The sequence below is a fragment of the Scyliorhinus canicula genome, chromosome 15 (genome assembly GCF_902713615.1).
Source record: "Scyliorhinus canicula chromosome 15, sScyCan1.1, whole genome shotgun sequence".
Taxonomy (NCBI): Eukaryota; Metazoa; Chordata; class Chondrichthyes; order Carcharhiniformes; family Scyliorhinidae; genus Scyliorhinus; species Scyliorhinus canicula.
In genome coordinates, this window is record NC_052160.1 from 37,728,173 (window position 1) to 37,749,993 (window position 21,821).

Below are 21,821 nucleotides of genomic sequence, written 5' to 3' on the forward strand. Positions count from 1 at the left end.
TGAACAGGTCCAGCTTCAAACAGTTGCCAAGGAGGAGAGTTGTGCATTGACACTAGTAATGATCGAGTGAGGTCCATTTGCTTCAAAGAGATGCTGATGATGCCCCTTTTCAGAGCAGTATTAATCTTTCTCGGTAGAATTGATTTTAATGTAAAATAATTCTCGTGTGACAGTACGCGGGCACTGTCCAAACATACACTTTACCCAATCCATAGGGAAGATTGTGTTATGGACCAGAGTTTAGAGAACCCCAAAGTGTATCATGGAGTTCACCTGATCCACAACTTTTAATAGATTGTAGTATGGGGAGTGCATGGCCCACTCTACTGGAGTGGTACAGCAGAAATGGGAAAGTATTTTCTTTAGCAAAACAATGTTTATTCTATGAACTCAAGTTCACCTTTTTAAAACATACAGTGAACATCTTAGCAACCATTAATTCAAATACAACCCCCAAAGAATACAACACTAAATAATCCTTAATAATTTCCCAAACAACATCCAGAAGACAAAAGAAACTACTTTTAACAGAAGCACATCAGGTTTACATTTATAATTCTGAATTCACCAAATGATCAAGAGATAGTCTTTTCATGGCTGAGAGATCAACTGTACACCTGCTTGGTCTGGCTTCAGCTCCAACACGGAAAACAAAAGTAAAACACACCCTGCAGCAAACAGTCTAAAACAAAAGTAAAAAGCTGACAGACAGCCCAGCTTCACCCACACTCTTGACATCACTGATACACACCCATTTCTTAAAGGCACATTTCGTAAACACCTATTTCTTAAAGGTGCTCTCACATGACAATTGGCTGAGGCATTTTTCAAAAATTCCCCACCCAATTTATTACCACCTTATACAATGAGCATTTGAAAACCAGACTTCTGCTGGTTTTTGTTCCTCATATTTTAAATGAAAACCAGGGCAGCCTTGGAGATTGACGACACTGGGCCTATACTTTCTTGTGTTTAGAGGATGAGAAATGATCTCAGTAAATATATGATTCTGAGAGGGCTTTGCACCCTGAGACGCTGTTTGCCCTGGGCGGAGAGTCTAGAACTTCATAATCTTCAGGTAATGGGTTAGCTATTTAGGTCTAAGATGAGCAGAACTTTCTTCACTCAGGGTTGTGTAACTTTTGGAATTCCCCACCCCAGAGGGCTGATCTTATTTTTAATATGTTTTTTTCCTCCATTCCATAATGGGTTGATGTTGCTGTTCAGGAAATATTTGGTATGCACTGGTCAGTACTGATGTGGGGGGACTGGTTTAGCTCCGTTGGCTAGACAACTGATTTATGTTGCAGAACGAAGCCAGCAGCACGGGTTCAATTCCCATACCAGCTGCATTATTCATGAAGGCCCGCCTTCTCAACCTTGGCCCTCAATTTAGGTGTGGTGATCCTCCGGTTAAACCACCAGTCAGCTCTCTCCCTCAAAGGGGAAAGCAGCCTATGGTCATCAGGGACTTTGGCTTTACCGTACCTTTACCTTGTGATACAATGTTGAGCAGGCTTGATCATATTATCAGAGTATATTCTGTATTGTACTGAGCAGGCTTACTGATTATAGTGTTGGGTCATGTTCAGAATCACAGTGATGCTGCAATACTGAGGTGACTAGGTGGTTATAGTGTTAAATGAAGTTGGATGACTAACTCAGCCAGCTTTTCCCTTCGAGGTGTCACATTGCTCTGGCAGTGCTGTTAGGCTACTGAAAACACGTGATGTAAATTGCTGTGATTAGTCAGTTCGTGAAGGGGAGGGGGGTGGTGTTCAACTGTAAATGGGTGTGGAATTGAGGCTGGTGCAGAGTGACTCAGCAGTTAGAAGGCCAGCACGAGTCCTGAACTGCACAGCTCATTCCTCCAAGGTGAGAATACATTTACTGTGAGAATTCACAACTTCTTGCTATAACCTCTTTCTAGTCAGCTCTGTTTAGCAGTAACATTTCGTTGTAACTACAGCATTGCTTTGTATGATTTTCTAATGAGCTTCACAGTAACAAAAGAAAACTCACATTGGGGAAAATACCTACAAGTTGGTCTGAATTTTGTGGTTTGTTGGCAAGTGACAGTATCACAGTTTGAACAGGTCAAGGTGTTGGTGTTTGACTGCAGAACGAATGCGACTTGTTCAGTATTTAATGCAGTTTATATTTAGAATGGTTTTATACAAGCCTGCTTGTGTTCAGCACAGCTACCGTATAAGCGTTAGCTCTGTTTGCCGCTCACTCACATTGTAGTGTTGACTAAAACATTTTAAAAGTATGTTACAAAGGGGTTAGAATATATAAACTTTCATATTATACCCTAAAAATATGCATAGCTATAGAGTCAACAATTTCCTGTGGCGGATTAGCAATAAAGTTCCTGTCTGTTGAGTCAGCCAACCTCTCTATGCTGTTGGGTTGCTACAATGGGACTCGGTGCTTGCTAGTTTCGAGGATGGGGAAAAGCCAAGTCCAGGTCACTGTACAACAGTCTGTGGCAGAAATTGACAATTGACATCCTCAGCAGTTTGCTGTCCTGCGACACTGGCTGTTGAGGTTTGAGCATGATTAATGGCCACATGGGCAAGGTACTGGAGGGCTGGCAACGCCCCGACATTAGTACCCCTGTGATGCTTTCAGGCGATGACAGTATTGATGAAACTTGACCTTTATTAGCCCTGAGATTGATCAAAATTACTTAGTGAAGGCAGTTTATTATCGTATTAGATATTGTACTTCAATTTAACCCTCCACTATAACTTCAGAAGTAATGCCCATCAAATCCGTTATGTAACATGTAGGGTTGGGTTCTTGACCTTGTGCTTCGTTGGTTATAAATAGAACAGATGCCCTTCGTTGTACGTTGCTCACGTACTTTCATTGCACTAATTGGCTTGGTGTATTCCCTGTTTATAAAACACCTGGTATGGGACCATGCTGGCTACCAGCTGTGCCCTTTGACAACCGTTGCTATAGCGGTGCTCTTTTAACCTATACCATCAATATAGCATAGACTGATGTAATTTGAAGCTGTTGGTAATTATAGCCTAATTTGTTTTATATTGGTAGAAATGAAAGCACCTCATTTTACAATTAAGGTTTCCTTCAAAAGAAATTGTTAAAGATAAAAAGTTTGCGTTTGATTTTGATTGGAACAATTAATTTTTCCCAAGGTGATTAAACTAGAAATAGTGGGGTTTTTTTTAAACACAAGGGTGCTGGTTCAATTTCTTGTTCTATGCAGAATTCATTATTTCAAACAGGAAAATGGTCGGTTCTTACATTTTGCCTCGGCTCTCTCAGTTAGGCAGAGGCAAATATCTTGGGGTTTCTGCTCCTGATTGCTGCGCAATGATCTCCTCCTCTACTGGCAATGCATGATGGCAATCCATGAAGATGGTCACACATGAATAAGGCCAAGACCCTGTGTTTTTAACAGGAACTGTACTTTAGTGAGGTATCATCATAGCTTTCATATTAGAGGGGCAGAATGGGCAACTTAGCCACAGAGGTTTGCAAAGGTTGGCATGGATTAAGACTAGTACCCTGTATTTATTTTAGGTACTGATTCCTGTGTTATGACCTCCAAATGCTCTTTTGCTTCTGAAGACATTGACTGTTTCTCTTCTGTGGTTCCACTGTCTTTCTAAAGTTATCATTCTCCATAACTCAGCCAAATTGATGTGTGCCCCTAGCCCATTTAACCAGGGAAGCCATCATAGCTGAGCTTTGTCTGCACACATGTATGGTTGGAGCAGATTGGACTGAGGTCACTGGCTAGTGATCAGGAACTAATTCTCAAGAGCTGAGCCTAATTCTAACAGCCACTCTTATTATGACTGAAGTCAGGCAGGTCTGCACAAATAGTGAATGGGTTCCTTTTGTTGTCATAGCTTAATATACCAAATTTGGAGCTTCAGGGCAGCTTACTAAAGTCCTGCTTAATTAATTGGTGTTTCACCATTCTCATCCCCATGGAAGATTTTCTGAACACCCATTCAGAGTATACATTAAACTATAAATAAAAGCAATGTTTGTCAGTTTATTGGCAGTAATTGAGCTTTGGAATTACTTTCTTAGTGCCACAAATACATAAGTGACATTCTATTCATTGAGTCTTTCCAAAATCGGCTTCCATGCAAAACACAGTGGTACTGATGTACTGTTAAAATGTTATACCTGACTCGCTTTCCAAGAGACTTAGCAGTGCGTATCGCAAAGGAGGTGAACATTTTATTTGAGGTTACGCCTAGTGCTGGAAAAGCTACATTTCCTGATCTTGCTGTGTCATACATTGTCCTGACAATGATGCTGTGTGAATAGCTAACACCCAGTGTAATGCCAGATATAACTGACCACTGATGTCGATAATTACTTGCAATTCCCCACAATGTCCTAAGGACTAAGATTGAGAGCTCATCACATGAATGAATAATCAATGGAAGGAGCACCGAATATGTTTAAGATATTCACATGATTTTGCTTGGAATAACAATGTTTCTTTTCCTACTTTAGGTTCTGCTTTAGATCTTCATTTTAGTGATGTAAATGTTGCTTCTCTTGATAAAGAATTAGAAGATCAAGATACTGGTGACATAGGATTAAAAGGTAATGAACAACACAGCTGAATTCAGCAAATAAGGAGAAAGTAACCTCAGCCCTACACTGAAGCTGACTGCTAGAATACTACCTGTACCCACTCTCGGTCTTCGGTTTTACAGGTGCAACTGAGATGTTTCTTTTCCCAAATTTACCTGAGTGCAGGCAGTGTTACTTGGCAAGCTACTTTACCGACAGCAACGTGATGACATCATGGGCTCCTTCTATCTTGTTACATATTCAGCTCTTCCAGCAGGGTCTCTGACTTGTATTCCTCAGCTGTTCACCCGGGATGCAGACTAATAGTACCCAGGCTTCTACCTAGTTGGTACATTCTGAGTCTTAAAATAACTCGGAACTAAAAGTTTAAATCTCAAATCAAGAATTTTGAAGAAATTGCTTGCATTTAGATAACTTTCAAGTGTTTCGGATGTTCTAAAGTACTTCCTCGTGCATTACTTTTTAAGTGTAATCAGGATTTTGTAGGGAAATGCAGAAAGAAATCTGTGAACAACACCCCATAAACAGTAATAATCCATCCCTTGATACTGACCCTCTGGCAGGGCAGTGCCCTCTCAGTACTGCATTGCGGTGTTGGCCTGGATTATAGAATCCCTCAGCGCAGAAGGAGGCCGTTCAGCCAATCAAGTCTGTACCATCTGAACGAGTACCCTACCTAGGCCCACTCCCTCAATCTATCCCCCTAACACAGTAACCCCACCTATCCTTTTTGACACTAAGCAGCAGTTTAGCGTGGCCAATCGATCTAACCTGCACATCTTTGGACTGTGGGAGGAAACCAGAGCACTCAGAGGAAACCCGCACAGGGAGAGCGTACAATCTCCACACAGATAGTCACCCAAGGCTGGAACTAGACCAGGTCCCTGGCGCTGTGGGGTAGCAGTGCTAATCACTGTGCCACCATGCTGGCCCCTATGCTCAAGTCTCTGGAATGGACCTTGACTTGCAATTTTAAAGAAAATTCTAAAGTTACTTTGCTTTGATTCACTTTGTGTGTATTTTCAGCAGTGTTTTCCTTTCTCTGGTCCCTATTTATGTATGCCATTCTTCCAGTGGCATATTAGTTTCTTCAAGGAAACCCTGGCCTATTGACATTCTGGTGGGTTAGATTGAGAGCAACCAAATAGTACAGAATGAAGAAGGGGCAGTGGCGTTTACAGATTTCAGATCTTCAACTGAACTCTAAGCTGATTGTGCCTCAGCATCAAATGAAGATACCCATTAAAAGCATAAACTTTTGTGGTGCAACATGTCTTCCTAGCAGGGCAAAAGTGCATCTTCCAATTGTCATTTATTTTGTTTTCACAGGTCAGAGGTTGTTGGGCAGTTCAGCTCCTGTAAATATTCCAGGATCACTTGCTCGGTCTTCATCCTTACATTCTTCTTCCTCCTTATCTGCTTCTCCACTTGGTTCCCTTTCTCAATCTTTCCTTTCATCGAGCATGGCTCCACAACAGCAATCTCAGCAGCCATCAAAGTCTGAGCATGCCCTCCTGGGTACTTCAGCTTCTTCTCACAGTTCCTTAGGTAAGTTACCACAGTCTTTCCCAGATTTGTGTTGTGCATTTTGACTTTAAAAGTCTGTAACTGAACTGAGGACAGACCTTAGATTTTGTAGTAATATTTCTGTAGTTGTATTCCATCTTTCGAGGACTTTTAAACAATACTGTCTTGTGTAGCACACTGAGCAATTTGTAAAGAGGAAACTGTGGGAACTTCACATTAATGAGTGTGCATTTAGATATTTATATTATCAGCATTCCAGTGTTATCATAATAGGTGTGTCAGATCTCTTGTTGGGGTGAAAAATGCCCTTTGTCCTTTCAAATGGGGCTTGTGGCTCGAAAGTATGCCTTGAACCACAAGGTAGCGGGCAGGTTAGTGGGGACACGAAGTTGGCTGCTGGTGGTAATGCAGATGCAGCTGAAAATGATGAATTTTTCAGAGTATCGAAGAAAATGTTTATTGGCTCAAGGGGATTTGGTGGTTATGTATTGTTTTGAATGTTTGAAATGTTTACTTGGCCCTTTATGATTTTATGTAAGATTGAGTGTTTACTTATATTATTGTTTACTTTGCTGTGATTTACATAAATTCAGTTATCTAGAGAAATTAAAATAAATTAGCATTTAAAAAAATAATCTGGTGTTAAAAAGCCAGTCTCCGTAATGGTGAACATGAAGTTGCCGGATTTTCACAAAAACCACTAATGTCCTTTGGGAAGGAAATCTACTGACCTTGCCCTGGCTGGCCAAATGTAACTCGACTCACAGCAATATACTTGACTCTTAATTGCCCTCTGCAGTTGACCTAGCAGACCACTAGGATGTATTAAATCTTTACAGAAAACGAGAGGAACTAAAACAATTGAACCACCTGCCATTGCCCTAGGCACAGGACATGACAAAGGTACATCCAGCCCACTTAACCCTGCAAGGCTATCCTTGCAAGATAATTGAAAGAGCGATATAATTAGCTGCACTCTCCTCCTTTCTCTCCAGAGCCTGCATTCTTTTTCCCTCCTTTCCAAGGATTTACCTTTTTTATCACTTTTCTTAGACCCCCTGGGCAAGTGTGCTGTCAACTGCAGGCCCACATCTCAGGAGGAACAACATAAGTGAATTAACCACTATTAATTAAAAAAAACTATTATATATCTAGAATACCCAATTCTCTCTCTCTCCCCCCCCCCCCCCCCCCCCCCCCCCCAACTCCACATGGACAATGACCCGGGGCCGGGATTGAACCCGCACCGCCTCCATGGTGAGTATATCATTTTTTAGATAAGGGAACCAAAATTGCGCACAACACTTTTTTTTTCTAATAAATTTAGAGTACCCAATTAATTTTTTCCAATTAAGGGGCAATTTAGCGTGTTCAATCCACCTACCTTGCACATCTTTGGGTTGTGGGGGCGAAACCTGGGCAGCATGGTGGTTAGCATAAATGCTTCACAGCTCCAGGGTCCCAGGTTCGATTCCCGGCTGGGTCACTGTCTGTGCGGAGTCTGCACGTCGTCCCCGTGGGTTTCCTCCGGGTGCTCCGGTTTCCTCCCACAGTCCAAAGATGTGCGGGTTAGGTGGATTGGCCATGCTAAATTGGCCGTAGTGTCCCAAAAAGTAAGGTTGGGGGGGGGGGGGGGTGTGTTGGGTTACGGGTATAGGGTGGATATGTGGGTTTGAGTAGGGTGATCATGGCTCGGCACAACATCGAGGGCCGAAGGGCCTGTTCTGTGCTGTACTGTTCTGTGTTCTGACACGGGGAGAATGTGCAAACTCCACACGGACAGTGACCCAGAGCCGGGATCGAACCTGGGACATCAGCGCCGTGAGACTGCAGTGCTAACCTACTGAGCCACCGTGCTGCCCTGCACACAATACTTAAGGTGTGGTCTCACCAAGGCCCTGTACAACTTGCTTCCTTTCCTTGGATCTCAAGGGCTCATATTTTTCAGACCAGTCTGCCATGTGTGACCTTGTCAAAAGCCTTGCTCAGTTCTACACATGCTACCTTCATTGACCTTTTCTGTTAAGTTCTCAAAAAAAATCATTCAAGTTAGTCAATATGATTTTTTTAAAAAAACCTATGCTGACTGTCCTTGGTTTATCCGTTCATTTCTAAGTGACAATTTACACTGTCCCAATAATTTGCCTACCACCGAAGTTAGGCTGACTGCCTGTGATTACTCCGTATTTGCCTTTCTTTTTAAACAATGGTACAACATTAACAGCCCTCCAGCAATTTATTTTAAAATGTTAGCACACTGGGCTAAAGAGCTGGCTTTTAAAGCAGACCAAGGCAGGCCAGCAGCACTGCTCAATTCCCGTACCAGCCTCCCCGAACAGGCGCCGGAATGTGGCGACTTGGGGGTTTTCACAGTAACTTCATTTGAAGCCTACTTGTGACAATAAGAGATTTTCATTTCATTTTCATTTCATGATACGACATTAACAGCCCTCCAGCTGCAGGCAGAGAAGATTGGAAAATTATGGTCGCCACCTTCACTTTTTCCTGCTCTTGCCTGGGATACATTTTGTCTGGGCCTGAAACCTCCATGCACAGGCTGTGCGTCCTTAATTGCCCTTGAGGGGCAGTTAAGAATCAATCATAGTTCTGTGGATCTGGAGTGACATGTAGGCCAGACCAGGTAAGGATGGCAGATTTCCTTCCCGAAAGGACAGTAGTGAACCAGGTGGGTTTTTACAATCAACAATTAGACTTTTAATTTCGGATTTTTATTGGATTCAAATTTCATCATCTGCCGTGGTGGGATTCTAACTTGGGTCTCCAGGTTCGAATCCTCTGGATTATTGGTCCAGTGACCATGCCACTGCCTTCCTTAGTATTGAGCTCTCAACATCTCACACAAGCGTCACCTTTTTGCCCCATTCTATCCTATGTACTCCTTGACTGCTAAGGGGCTCTGGATTTGGGAGTTTCATCCTTTTTCTCTGTGGGAATATTGTTGTTCTGAATTCTGTCTATCTCTGTTTCAATGCCTTCTACTACTCTGATACTGATTTACCTTCAAATGGCCCTTCCAGTCTACTTTTGCCAAAACCCACTTCAGCTCAGTAAAATTGTACTTGCCCCATTAAAAATGTTTTACTCTTATGTTCTTTTGTTTTTATCCATCTCCGTAGCTATCTCAAATCTAACTGAATTATTACCCCCATCACCAAAACGTTATTCCAACGTTCTCCCCTTCCATCCGCCCAGTTTAATTTCCTAAAATTAAGTCCAGAACTACCAATTTTGCTGAATTTGCTAGTGTTGGCTAAAAATGTTCTTCTGAATGTTTTTTTTAAAGAATACTATGCCCTCTGTCTTTATACACTGATTCCTAGTTAATGCTAAGGTAGTTGAAATCCCCCACGAATGCTGCCCTAATATTTCTGCATGTCTCAGCATTTGCCTCCCTATTTGATCATTTATCTCCTCTGTTTGGGGGCCTGTAGTAAACTCCCTGCAGTGTGATTGTCCCCATGATCATCAGTTCAATCCTTCATATGATGATCCTTCTACATGTCATCCCTCCTTACAGCTGTGATGATTTATTTAATATTGCAACAACCCTCATTTTATATCCCCTCTTTAAGTTGCCTGAAAGCCTTGAAACCAGAAATGTTGAACTGCTTTTTTGTCGATTGTGATTAATGGATACTTCTAAATCCCTGTCTGTGTCCTCAGCTTATCTGCCTTATTCACTTGACTCCTTGCATTGAAGTATATACCTTTAAGCACTGAGCAATTCCTTTGTTCAGGTTCTAATTTCCCCCCCCCTCGGTATTCCATACTCGGTTACCAATTTCTACATTCAGTTTCCAACTTCACTTCTTTCCCTTGCAAATCTACATCCATTTCCCATCAAGTTAGTTGAAACCCTACAGAATAGCAAAAACAAATGACTCTGCCACAATATTGGTCCCAGCTTTGTTGAGGTGCTATCTGGCTTGCTCATACAGGTCCCACCATTCAGAGCCAATCCCAATGACCCAAGAATCTAAAGACACCATTCCTGCACCATCTCTTCAGCTTTGCACTATCCTCCCTCTGCATTCTGTAGCACAGGGGTGGGAACGCCTTTTGGCTGGAAGGCCACATCTCAAAACTGTATGGGCAGGCGGCGATAAATGTTCAATAAATGAAAAGTAATAGTAAAGATAAGTTTTCATACAAGTAAGTATAAAACCTTTATTATTATGGTGATTACACTATCATAACGCTGCATTCCATGCAATAATGAAACCAAATCTATCCCCTTTTTCACACCTTCGCTTGATATGAACAGTGCAGTTGGGCATAGAATGGAAGAAGCCATTTGGCCTATCGTTGGCACATCAGATTCCAGCATCCGCAGTAATTTGCTTTTGGCCTATCGTGTCTGTTCTAGCTCTCTGAAGGAGCAAGTCACATTGTGCCATTCCCCCGTCTTCTCCCCACAGTCCTGCACATTCTCCTCCTTAGATAATTCAATTCTTTCTTGATTGCCTCAGCTGAACATGCTCCCAGAATCTCAGGCTGTGTATTCCAGATCCTAACCACTCGCTATGTGAAAAGGTTTTTCCTCATGTCGTCATTGTTTTTTTTTCTTTCAATTACCTTTAATCTCTGATCCTTGCACCAATGGAAACAGTTTCACCCCTTCTACTCTGTCCAGACCTCTCATGAGTTTGAATGTGTTTATCAAATCTCGTGTGGCAAACTTCTCTTTTCCAAAGAAAACAGTCCCAACTTCTCCAATCTATCTATGTAACTGAAGTTTCTCATCCCCAGAACCATTCTCGTGAATCTCTTCTGTATCCTTCTGATGCTCACATCATTCTTGAAGCATTCTGCTGAGAACTGGATTTAATGCTCTAGTTGTTCTAAAGGTTTAACATCGCTTTCTTGCTGTGTACTCTGTCCCTATTGATAAATCCTAGGATGCTGTATACTTTATTTGCTGTGCTCTCCACCTGTCTTGCTACCTTCAATGATTTATGTACATATACACCCAGTTTAATGCTCCTGCATCCCATTTAGAATTGTACCCTTTGTTTTATATTGTCTCCGTGTTCTTTTTCTCCCTGTTCTTCCTACCAAAATGAGCCATTTCACACTTCTCTGCATTACATTTGATCTTCTACTTATCTTCCCACTCCACTATTCATCACAGCTACTTTCTGATTTTTGTATCATCTGCAATTTCTAAAATTGTGCCCTGTACACTAAGGTCTGGATATATATCAGGAAGAGCAGGGGGCTAGGACAGCACGGTGGTGCAGTGGTTAGCACTGCTGGCTTATGGCGCCGATGTCCCAGGTTTGATCAGGGCCCTGGATCACTGTCTGTGTGAAGTTTCCATATTCTCCCCATGTCCGCGTGGGTTTCACTCCCATAACCCAAACAGATGTGCAGGTAGGTGGATTGGCCACGCTAAATTGCCCCTTAATTGGGAAAAAAAAGAATTGGGTACTCTAAATTAATTTTTTTCTAAAAGGAAGAGCAGGAATCATAAGAACTTAAGAAATAGGAGCAGGAATAGACCATTTGGCCTCTTGAGGCTGTTCCACCATTCAATAAGATCATGGCTGATCTGATTTCCTGTCTGCCCCCTACAACATCGAGGGCCGAAGGGCCTGTACTGCGCTGTAATGTTCTATGTAACCCTTGACTCCCATGTCAATCAAAAATCTATCCAACTTGGCCTTGAATATATTCAATGACCCAATCTCCATTGTTCATTGGCGAGAGAATGCCAAACACTAATGACCCTTTTCCTCATCTGTGTCCTAACTGGGAGACCCTTTATTTTTAAACTAGTTCTAGGTTCCACCACGAGAGGAAACATCCTCTCAGCATCTCCTTTGTTAAGCCCCCTCAGAATCGTATATGTTTCAATAAGATCACCTCTCATTCTTCTAAACTGCAATCAGTATAGGCCCAAACTGCTCAACCTTTCCTTGTAAGTCATACTCCTCATCCCAGGAATCAGCCTAGTGAACCTTCTCTGAACTGCTTCCAATAAAAGGATGTCCCTCCTTAAGCAAGGTGAGCAAAATTCCGGGTATGGTTCCACAAATGCCATTGTAGCAAGACTCCCTACTTTTATACTTCATCCTCCTTGCAATATAGACCAACATTCAATTTGTCTCCCTAGTTACTTGTTACACTTGCATGCTGACTTAGAGAGCTTCATGAACAAGGACAGATCACTGTGTCCTGCAGAATTCTGTAATCTCTCTCGGAATCACAGATTTGTTACGGTGCAGAAGGATACCATTTGGCCCATCATGTCTGCATTGGTTGTCCAGTTTGTTTTGTGCCATTTTGCTGCATTCTCCCCATAACCCTTTATCCCCTTCAGATAACAGTCCAATCCATGTTGAATGCTTCGATTGAACCTGCCTCCCACACTCCAGGCAGTGCATTCCAGATTTCCGACCTTGACCACTTGCTGCGTGGTAGTTTTTTTCTCATCTCACTTTTGCTTCTTTCGCCAGTTATTTTAGATCTGTGCCTTTGAGTTTTCAAACCTTTCGCGAGTGAAAACAATGTATTCCTTTCTACACTGACTAGACCCTTCATGATTTTGAATAGATCTTTCTCAGCCACCTTTTCTCTATGGAAATATTGCTAATTTCTCCAATCTATCTTCATAACCGGTTATTCGTCCCTGGAACCATTCTTGTGAATCTCTTCTGCACTCTCCAATGCCTCCACGTACTTCCTATAACGTGGAGCCCAAAACTGGATCAATACTCCAGCTGAGGCCGAACTAGTATCTTGTACAAGTTCAACATGACCGTCTTCCTCTTGTAATCAATGCCTCTTTTAATAAACCCGTTTGATTGAAATAATATTTTCCGTTTCTGTTCATCCTGCAAACTGGATAATTTCACATTTTTCCCTAGCAAATTTTGCCCACTCGCTTAAACTAAATGCATCCCTTTGCAGACATTGTATCAACGTACAATTTCCTTTCCTACCTATCTTCATTTCAGCAAATTTAGCTATAATACAGTCCATTCCCACGGTCCTAACACTGACTCCAGCTCTGAAGAATAGTCATACCGGACTTGAAATATTAACTCTGTTTCTCTCTCCACAGATGCTGCCAAACCCCTGAACTTTTGCAGCATTTTCTACTTTTATTTCAGATTTCAGGCATCCACAGTATTTTGTTTTTATCCCAAACATTGACGCTTCTGGAACTAAACTGGTCCAAAAAGCAACCAATATTCTCTGTTTCTTGTCACTCATCTGATTTTGTGTCCTTGTTGCTACTGTCCCTTTTATTCCATGTGCTCTAATTTTGCTCACAGGTCTATTGCGCAGCACTTTATCAAATGGCTATTGAAAGTCCATGTACATCATTTCAACTGCATTATCCTCATCGACCCCCTCAGCTACTTCAGTGAAAAACTCAAGCAATTAGTCAAACACTATTTACCTGTAACAAATCCATGCTGCCTTTCCTTAATTAACCCACAGTTGTCTAAAGGACTATTAATTGTGTTCCGAATTATTGTTTCTGGAAGCTTTCCCACCACTAAGATTCAACTAACCTCTATTTGCTGGGCTTATTGTTACACCTTTCTTCAGTCCTCTGGCGCCACCTATGTCCAAGGAAGATTGGAAAATTATGGCCTGTACCCCTGTGATTTCACCTCACTTCCTTCGATATCCTTGGGTGCACCTCATCTGATGCTGATGACTTATCAGGTTTAAGTACAGACAGCCTATCCAATACCTTTCCTTGTCAATTTTAAATCCTTGCAGTGTATTAGTTATCTCTTCTATCGTGGCCTGGGTAGCATCTTCTTCTTTGGTAAAGACTTATTTTTAAAATTTTATTAAAAAAAATTTTTTTTTGGAGCAATTTAGAATACTCAATTATTTTTTTCCAATTAAGGGGCAATTTAGCATGGCCAATCCACCTACCCTACACATCTTTGGGTTGTTGGGGTGAAACCCACGCAGACACGGGGAGAATGTGCAAACTCCACCATGGCCAATGACCCAGGGCCAGGTTCGAACCCGGGTTCTCAATGCTGCAGGCAGCAGTGCTAACCACTACGCCACTCTGCCGCCCTTCCTTGGTAAAAACAGATGCAAAGTATTAATTTAACACCTTCACCATGCCTCTGCCTCCATGTGTAAGTCCTCATTTTACCACCCTTTTGCTATTTATATACCTATAGAATTTTTGGATTCCCTTTTATGTTAGCTATGTCAGTCTCTTTTCATACTCTCTCTTTTTGCTGGTCTTATTTACTTTTTCAATCTCTCCTCTTATATTCAGCCTGGTTCTCTCTTATGTTGACCACCTGACATCTGTCGTAATACTTTTTCTTAATTTTAACCTCTATCTTTTGTCATCCAGGGATCTCTGGATTTGTTTCCCTACCTTTCTCCTTTTCTGAAAATATACTATGACTGTTCCTGAACCTTTTGTTCTTTAAAGGCATCCCATTGTTCAGTTACAATTTTGCTTGCCAGCATTTGATTTAATTTAATCTGGGTCAGATCAATTCTTATGCCACTGAAGTTGGCTTTACCCCAGTTAATCCTTACTCTGGATTGTTCCTTGTCCTTTTCCATAGCCAACCTAAACTTTAAATTACAATGATTACTATCCCCTAAATGTTCCCCTACTGATAACTTGATCCACTTAGCCCACCTCATTTCCAAGAGTCAAGTCTAACAATCCCTCCTTTCTCATTGAACTGAAAACATACTGCTATAGAAAATTCTCCTGAACGCACACTTGGGACTCTTCCCTTCTCTGCTCTTTGCAGGACTATAATTGCAGTTTATATTTTGATATCTAAAGTTCCCCCTTATAACTACACTATCGATTTTGCACCTCTCTGTAATTTCCTTGCAAATTTGTTCCTCCTGGCAGTATGGTGCCGCAGTGGTTAGCACTGCTGCCTCATGGCGACGAGGACCCGGGTTCGATCCTGGGTTACTGTCTGTGTGGAGTCTGCATATTCTCCCCGTGTCTGCATGGGTCTTACCCCCACAACCCAACGATGTGCAGGAGTAGGTGGATTGGCCACGCTCAATTGCACCTTAATTGGAAAAAAAAATGAATTGGGTACTTTACATTTAATTTTTTTCTTTTAATTGTTCCCCTACATCTTTCTCAACAGCTGGTGTCCTTTGGACTACGCCAAACATTGTAATTGTACCTGTTTTGTTCATTAGCTCTAGCCAAATAGATTTGTCCCTGACTTTTCTGGGATACCCTCGGTCTCTTTCTTTCCTATATTTCTTGAACATCTTGTATCCAGGAATATTTAACTTGCATTACGGCCTTTCTTTGAACCAGGTCATCATTGCAGCCACAATACCTTATTGCCATGTGGCCCACTGTGCCTGCAACTCTCCAATCTCGATGACCACATTTTGCACATTCACTTACATGCACACTACAGGAACACTAATTTAGACATTTTATTTTTTCCCCCCTTACTCTGAATCAACCAGTAACTTTCTACTTCCTATACTAGTACTGACTGTCTTTCCCAGTATTCTGTGCACCTTAATATTCTAGTATTACCTCCTGGTTCCCACACCCCTGAAGAATTAGTTTAAACCCGCACCAGTGTCACTAACTCTGTTTAGCTATAACCATCCAGCCTGTACAGGTTCCGTCTCCCCCAGAGCTGATCCCAACATCCCAGGAATCTAAAACCCTTTCTCCTGCACCTTTCCAGCCATCATGCATACATATGCTTTATCCTCCTATTTCTATACACATTTACTGTGAAACTGAATAAAAAGAGAAAAACCGAGAAAACTTGAATGAGAAAACAGGACAAAAAATAATGTGAGAAGCTGTATGTCATTTTGATGCCCAAATTCTTTGTTTAATCTCAAATCTGTTTTCCTCCAATTAGGTTTGAATGGTGTTTCTGGAAGCATCTGGGATCATTTTGTTAGTGGAAATTTCTCTCCCAGCCCATCTCCAGTATTCAGTAGTAGTGCCACAACCACCACTGCTGGCTCCAGCAGTAGTGACCTTTCCAGAGTGCGAAGAGAACTTGAGGAGGCTAAGCGGAAGATAAAACAGTGGGAAGACTCTTGGCAGCAAGTGAAGCAGGTATGTGCGAATTGAACTTTCTTTCTCTCTTCCACACCCCTGCAGAATCATGGACATATACAGATTAATGGACAAAATATAAGTTTTGAAATCAGTTGATGCCTTTGTAAAGAAATTGGATCAGTACTAATCTAAAAGCAGATTGAGGTTATAAACTTGCAGATGGGTCAGTTTGACTCAAATTGGAGTTGGTAAGAAATCCTGGGCAGAGTGGGTTAGCCCATTAATGAAGTAGCCATGCATAGGCTTTGTGTGATTGGATTTGATGGAAAGAGTGACCTTTTTTCCCCAGTCTAGTTAAGTTGCTGATTATCAGTTGATTTTGGATGTGTGCTGTACTATTACATCACACGAATTGCATGTGACACATTCAGTATCCACTGTAAAAAAAATATAATGTCAAGAGATGGACAATAAGCTAAACACAAACATTATAGTCACAAAAAAATTGACTTAATTTATGTAGGGATTTGGACTCATCAAATCTCAGATTAAGAAAATTATTGTCGAGGTATAAACTTATTGGCAAAAAGGACAATTACTAATTTAGAATGCCAATAACAAGATTTAATGAATAACAAAGATCAATACGTAACAATGCACTAGTGGAGGAATGGCACAACACACAAGTTCAACAAGTCAGTCTGTCTTTCCATGAATCCCGGGACTTCTAGAGTCTTCCCTTCTTGGTTCCTGGAACCTGGTCACTTGACTCATGCCTTCCTTTAAGATTTCAACTTGATCAACTTAATCTAACATTCATACGAACCCCTTTATAGCGTTTATTCTAGTTTCCAAGTTCAACTTAACTGCTGGAACTGCACATTTCACAGATGCTTGCTGAATGCTTCTCTCTTTTTCAAGCTGAAAGCAGCTTACTAACGGAGACTATTCAATTTCTCTTACCGTTACCCATAATAATGGATTCTAATACTGATCTTTATACTGGATTCTTAAGGAAATCCTCATTGCTTATCGACTGGTAATGCTCCACGCAAGTGCGAACTTCCTAGCAAATGCACTTCGGCGAACTCCTAACTTTCTGTCCCGACAAATATCACCAGCAAGTGTCCTCTGACAAAGGCTATCCCCTGGCAAATACAGAGACCATAGTGAAGCTCCCCTATTTTTATACCCTTTCATGGGCAGCATTTGCAATATTCAGCCCAAATCTGTGCATGTATCAACATAACAAATAACTAACCAAATATTTGCAATTCTTGACCAATGTAAAAAGTGCTTCTGGCTTCCCTATAACACACTAACCTTAACTTTTACCTTTTTGACCAGAATCCCTGGTACATCTAGCCATCAGGCCATCTTTCTAGCCATCAGGCCATCTTTCTAGCCAAACAGCTGATAATGTTAGACTCACTGGTGCCCAATTATGCCCTTGCTAAAACTCCACATCTTCATTTTGAAAGCTGCAATACAGTATTTTGGCACTAAGCTGCCAATTTTAAAACTTCTTAATGACTTAACAGTAATGCATACAAATTAAAGCTTTTCATCACTAAACTTATGTACAGTACAATTTGATAACTCCAGCCTCATTAATTACACATGTGTTAACGTAATGAAGTCTAACCTCGAGTTTTTGAATATCACCAAACATCTAATTTTAGTCTCTACCTTATTATTGTTTTGCATTTGTCAATATTCTTACTCATGCAGTGTTTCGTATCCAAGGTTTCGATTTATTGTCATGTGTACTGGAAAGCATTGTTCTGCATACAGTCCAGGCAGGTCATTCCACATGAAAAACATAGGACGTACGATAAATACACAATGTAAATACATAGACATGGACATCGGGTGAAGCATACGGAGAATAGTGCTACAACAGTAGAGAAGATGCGTTGAGAGATCAGTTCAGTCCATAAGAGGACTATTCAGGAGTCTGGTAACAGCACAGAATCGGTTTTTGAATCGGTTAGTGCGTGTTCTCAGAATTCTGTATCTTCTGCCCGATGGAAGAGAGAATAATCCTGGTGGGAGGGGTCTTTGATTTTGCTGCCCACTTTCCCAAGGCAACGGGAGGTGTAGCCAGAGTTAGTGGATGGGAGGTGGGTTCACATGATGGACTGGGCTGTGTTCACAACTCTGTTGTTTCTTACGGTCTTAGGCCGAGCAGTTAATAATGATAATCTTTATTGTCACAAGTAGGCTTACATTAACACTACAATGAAGTTACTGTGAAAAGCTCCTTGTCGCCACATTCCAGCGCGTGTCCGGGTACACAGAGGGAGAATTCAGAATGTCCAAATTACCAAACAGCACGTCTTTCGAGACTTGTGGGAAGAAACCAGAGCACCCGGAGGAAATCCACGCAGACACAGGGAGAATGTGCAGACTCCACATAGACAGTGACCCAAGCGGGAATTGAACCTGGGATCCTGGAGCAGTGAAGTGAAAGTGCTAACCACTGTGCTGCTGTGCCACCAAACCAAGCTGTGATTTAGTCAGTTAAGATGATTTCTATGGTGCATCTGTAAAAATTGGTAAGAATCGATGTGGACATGCCGAGTTTCCTGAGGAAGTATAGGCGCTGTGTTGCTTTTCTGGTCGTAGCATCGACGTGGGTAGATCAGACAGATTGTTGGTGTTGTGTACATCTTGGAATTTGAAGCTGTCAACCATCACCACCTCGGCACCATTGATGCTGACAGGGGTGTGTACGATACTTTGCTTCTTGAAGTCGATGACCAGCTCCTTACTTTTGCTGACATTGATGCAGAGATTGTTTTCGTTGCCATGGGGTTCTCTATCTCCCTCCTGAACTCTGATTCATCGTTGTTTGAGATCCGAACCACTACGGTCGTGTACACAGCAAACTTGAAGAAGGAATTGGAGCTGAATTTTGCCACACAGTCATGTGTGTATAGGGAGTAGAGTAGGGGACTAAGTGTATGCTGGGTCGTGAATTGAGATTTCTCAATGATGCACTTGTTGTATGTGATCGCTTCATTTGTCGGGATAAATAAATTAGTCCAAAGGAACTGTGTGCTCCTGTTTCTTCCTGTGCATGTTTACAATGTTGTTTCTGTTATCAGGCATGTGATGCATGGCAGAAGGAAGCTCAAGAGTCCAAAGAAAGGGCAAAAGTGGCTGATGCTGACCGGCAAGTAGTATTACAACAGAAAGAAGAAGTGGATAAGCAGCTTAAAAAGCTACAGGAGGACTTTGATGCTTTATACCGATCTCCAAATTTTCCCCTTCTTAGAAACTATGGAGATATAGACAAGCTTCCACTACCAAAGCTTCATTCTATACAAAGTCAATTGCGTGCAGATTTGGACCTTGTAGATGGGGTGAGTTGGAACTTGTATTTAGTACATAGGAAATAGAAATAGAGAATTTTTAACCACTGGCACCTTCACCAAACTCCACTCCATTTATAAGCTCTGTTGAATTCTTCAGGCTGTGTGTAAGAGCACACAGCCCATGTACAATAAGTCCTGTACATGCCAGGAAGATCAGAACAGCATTGGACTGATGGGTGGCAAGTGCCAGACAATGGCCAAATCCAATAAGAGAGAATCTAATAATTTCCTCATGACATTCAACGGTATTACCATTGCTGAATCCCCCACTATCAACATCCTGGGGGTTATCAATGGCCAGATACATAACTGGACCAGCACATAAATACCTTCAACACAAGAACAGATCAGAGGCTAGGAATTCTGAAGTGAGTAACTCGCCTACAATGCAACACCAAAACAACTCGAGCATGACACTATTCAAAACAAAGTAGTTCACTTGATTATTCACATTTTCAACATTCACTCCTTCCACCACAGATGCACTGTGTCCCACCTACCAAGTGCACTGCAGCAACTCACCAAAGTTTCTTCAGCAGCATCTTGCAGCCCTCCGCGTCTGCCACCTAGAAGGAAAAGGGCAGCAGATGCATGGGAACACCACCACCTGCAAGTTCCCCTCCCAATCGCGCACCATCCTGACTTATAACTATATTTCCAATCTTTAACTGTCGTTGGGTCAAAATCCTGTAATTCCCTTTGGGGATAAAAGTACTGACCTTGCCAGCAATGCTCACGTCCCAAGAACAATTATTTTTTAAATCCCAGCTTCATTCTGCTCTGCACTGAATTGAATAATCTCCCCATAAGAGCGCTCAATTCATCATCTCATTTCTGCAGTAGAAAAGGAAACCAGCCTGGGGTTTCCACTCTTAACTGCTATCCAATCAGTGGAATGTGTGTGGGTGTATATCTGCTGGTTGTGATCGCACCCATGATTGCATAGCCCTCTAGCACTGTCTGTCTTGGCATGCATGTGAAAAGCAGCCTTAACAGCGAAGTCCAAAATGATGGCTGGTGCCTTCACCACAGTGAGAGTTGGGGGGGTGGGGGATTCTCCAATCTCGCGGCAGAGTGTCCACACCATCGTAAACACTGTCGCATTTTACGACGGCGTGAACGGGCCACTCCCATGTTTAATTCCGGCCCCTACAGCTCGAGCTGCAGATCCCGGCGCAAACTATGCGCCGCGGGATCCACGCATACGCGGGCGCCAACGAGGACATGCGCAGTGGCGCCGGCGTCAACACGCGCATGCTCAGTGACCTCCTTCAACGTGCCGGCCCCGGCACAACATGGCGCAGGGCTACGGGCCGGCGCATAGGAAAGGAGGCCCCCAGCCACAGAGGCTGGCCCGCCGATTGGTGGGCCCGGATTGTGGGCCAGGCCCCATCGGAGGCCTCCCCTGCGGTCGGAGCACACACACACCCCCCCCCCCCCCCCCCCACACCCCCAACCCACAAAACAGGCCGCCTCTTCGACACTGCGTGCCGAGCTCCCGCCGGCTACGACCAGGTGTGGACGGCACGGGGGGGGGGGGGGGAGGACTCTGACTTTTTAGAGCGGCCGCTCGCCCCATCTGGGCAGGAGAATCGGCGGCCCAGCTGTGTAGAGCGGAGAATCCCGTGTCGGGGTGGCGTGGCGCAGTTGTGGGGATTCTCCGGCCCGGTGCAGGGCTGAGAGAATCCCGCCCGGGAAACTTGTGCGGGGAAACCTGTTGAAGTTTTTAAAAATAAGTCAAATTTTCTATGTCAACTGCATTATTTGACCAGAACCTCAGGCTAGCAGTGTTCTTCTTGATGATGGTGCAGTTAAGATGGTAAGCTGAATTTTCCAAGGGACATCAGAACCTTGATGTCCTGAGTACAATCGTATCTTCAGGGCACTCATCGATGCAACAAATATGGCCACCCAATTAACTGTCTCCATGCTTGCCAACCTGTTGAGTAGGCCTTCTAAGGCTGCATGCCCATTTAGAGGGCCTACTGTGATGTCAAGTTGTCAGTCCCACAGGGAGATGCAGGCACTCCCAAGGCAGGCAGGTTGTTGAATTAAAGAGGCCCAAAGCCAGTTGGGACATTGGGGTAGAGAGACCACAATGCAGGCCTATTCATGGCAGGATTGCTTCCTTTGACTCTGCACTCTGAAATTGGACACAGAGCCTGTGTCTCTGATCATTCTCTGGCCTGCCACTGGTAAGCAACCCTGAATGAGCTGGTGGCTTCCACACACAGCAGAGGAGCACTCTATGGCAGGAATATAGCAGTGTCACCACAAAATGACCATTAAGT

At 42.7% G+C, this 21,821-nt stretch overlaps 1 protein-coding gene across 4 annotated transcripts in view; it reads left to right on the forward strand.

The window, feature by feature from the left end:
• unkl (unk like zinc finger) overlaps positions 1–21,821 on the forward strand; it is a 171,989-nt gene that overhangs the window by 141,965 nt on the left and 8,203 nt on the right. For 3 of the 4 annotated variants that reach the window (XM_038820635.1, XM_038820636.1, XM_038820637.1), the window contains 4 exons: positions 4,510–4,602; positions 5,923–6,141; positions 16,005–16,207; positions 19,261–19,518. In XM_038820635.1, the coding sequence (XP_038676563.1) occupies positions 4,510–4,602; positions 5,923–6,141; positions 16,005–16,207; positions 19,261–19,518 (773 nt within the window). Of the gene's footprint in view, positions 1–1,799; positions 1,876–4,509; positions 4,603–5,922; positions 6,142–16,004; positions 16,208–19,260; positions 19,519–21,821 lie in introns of those variants that run through there. The other variant, XM_038820638.1, reaches the window with a different exon arrangement.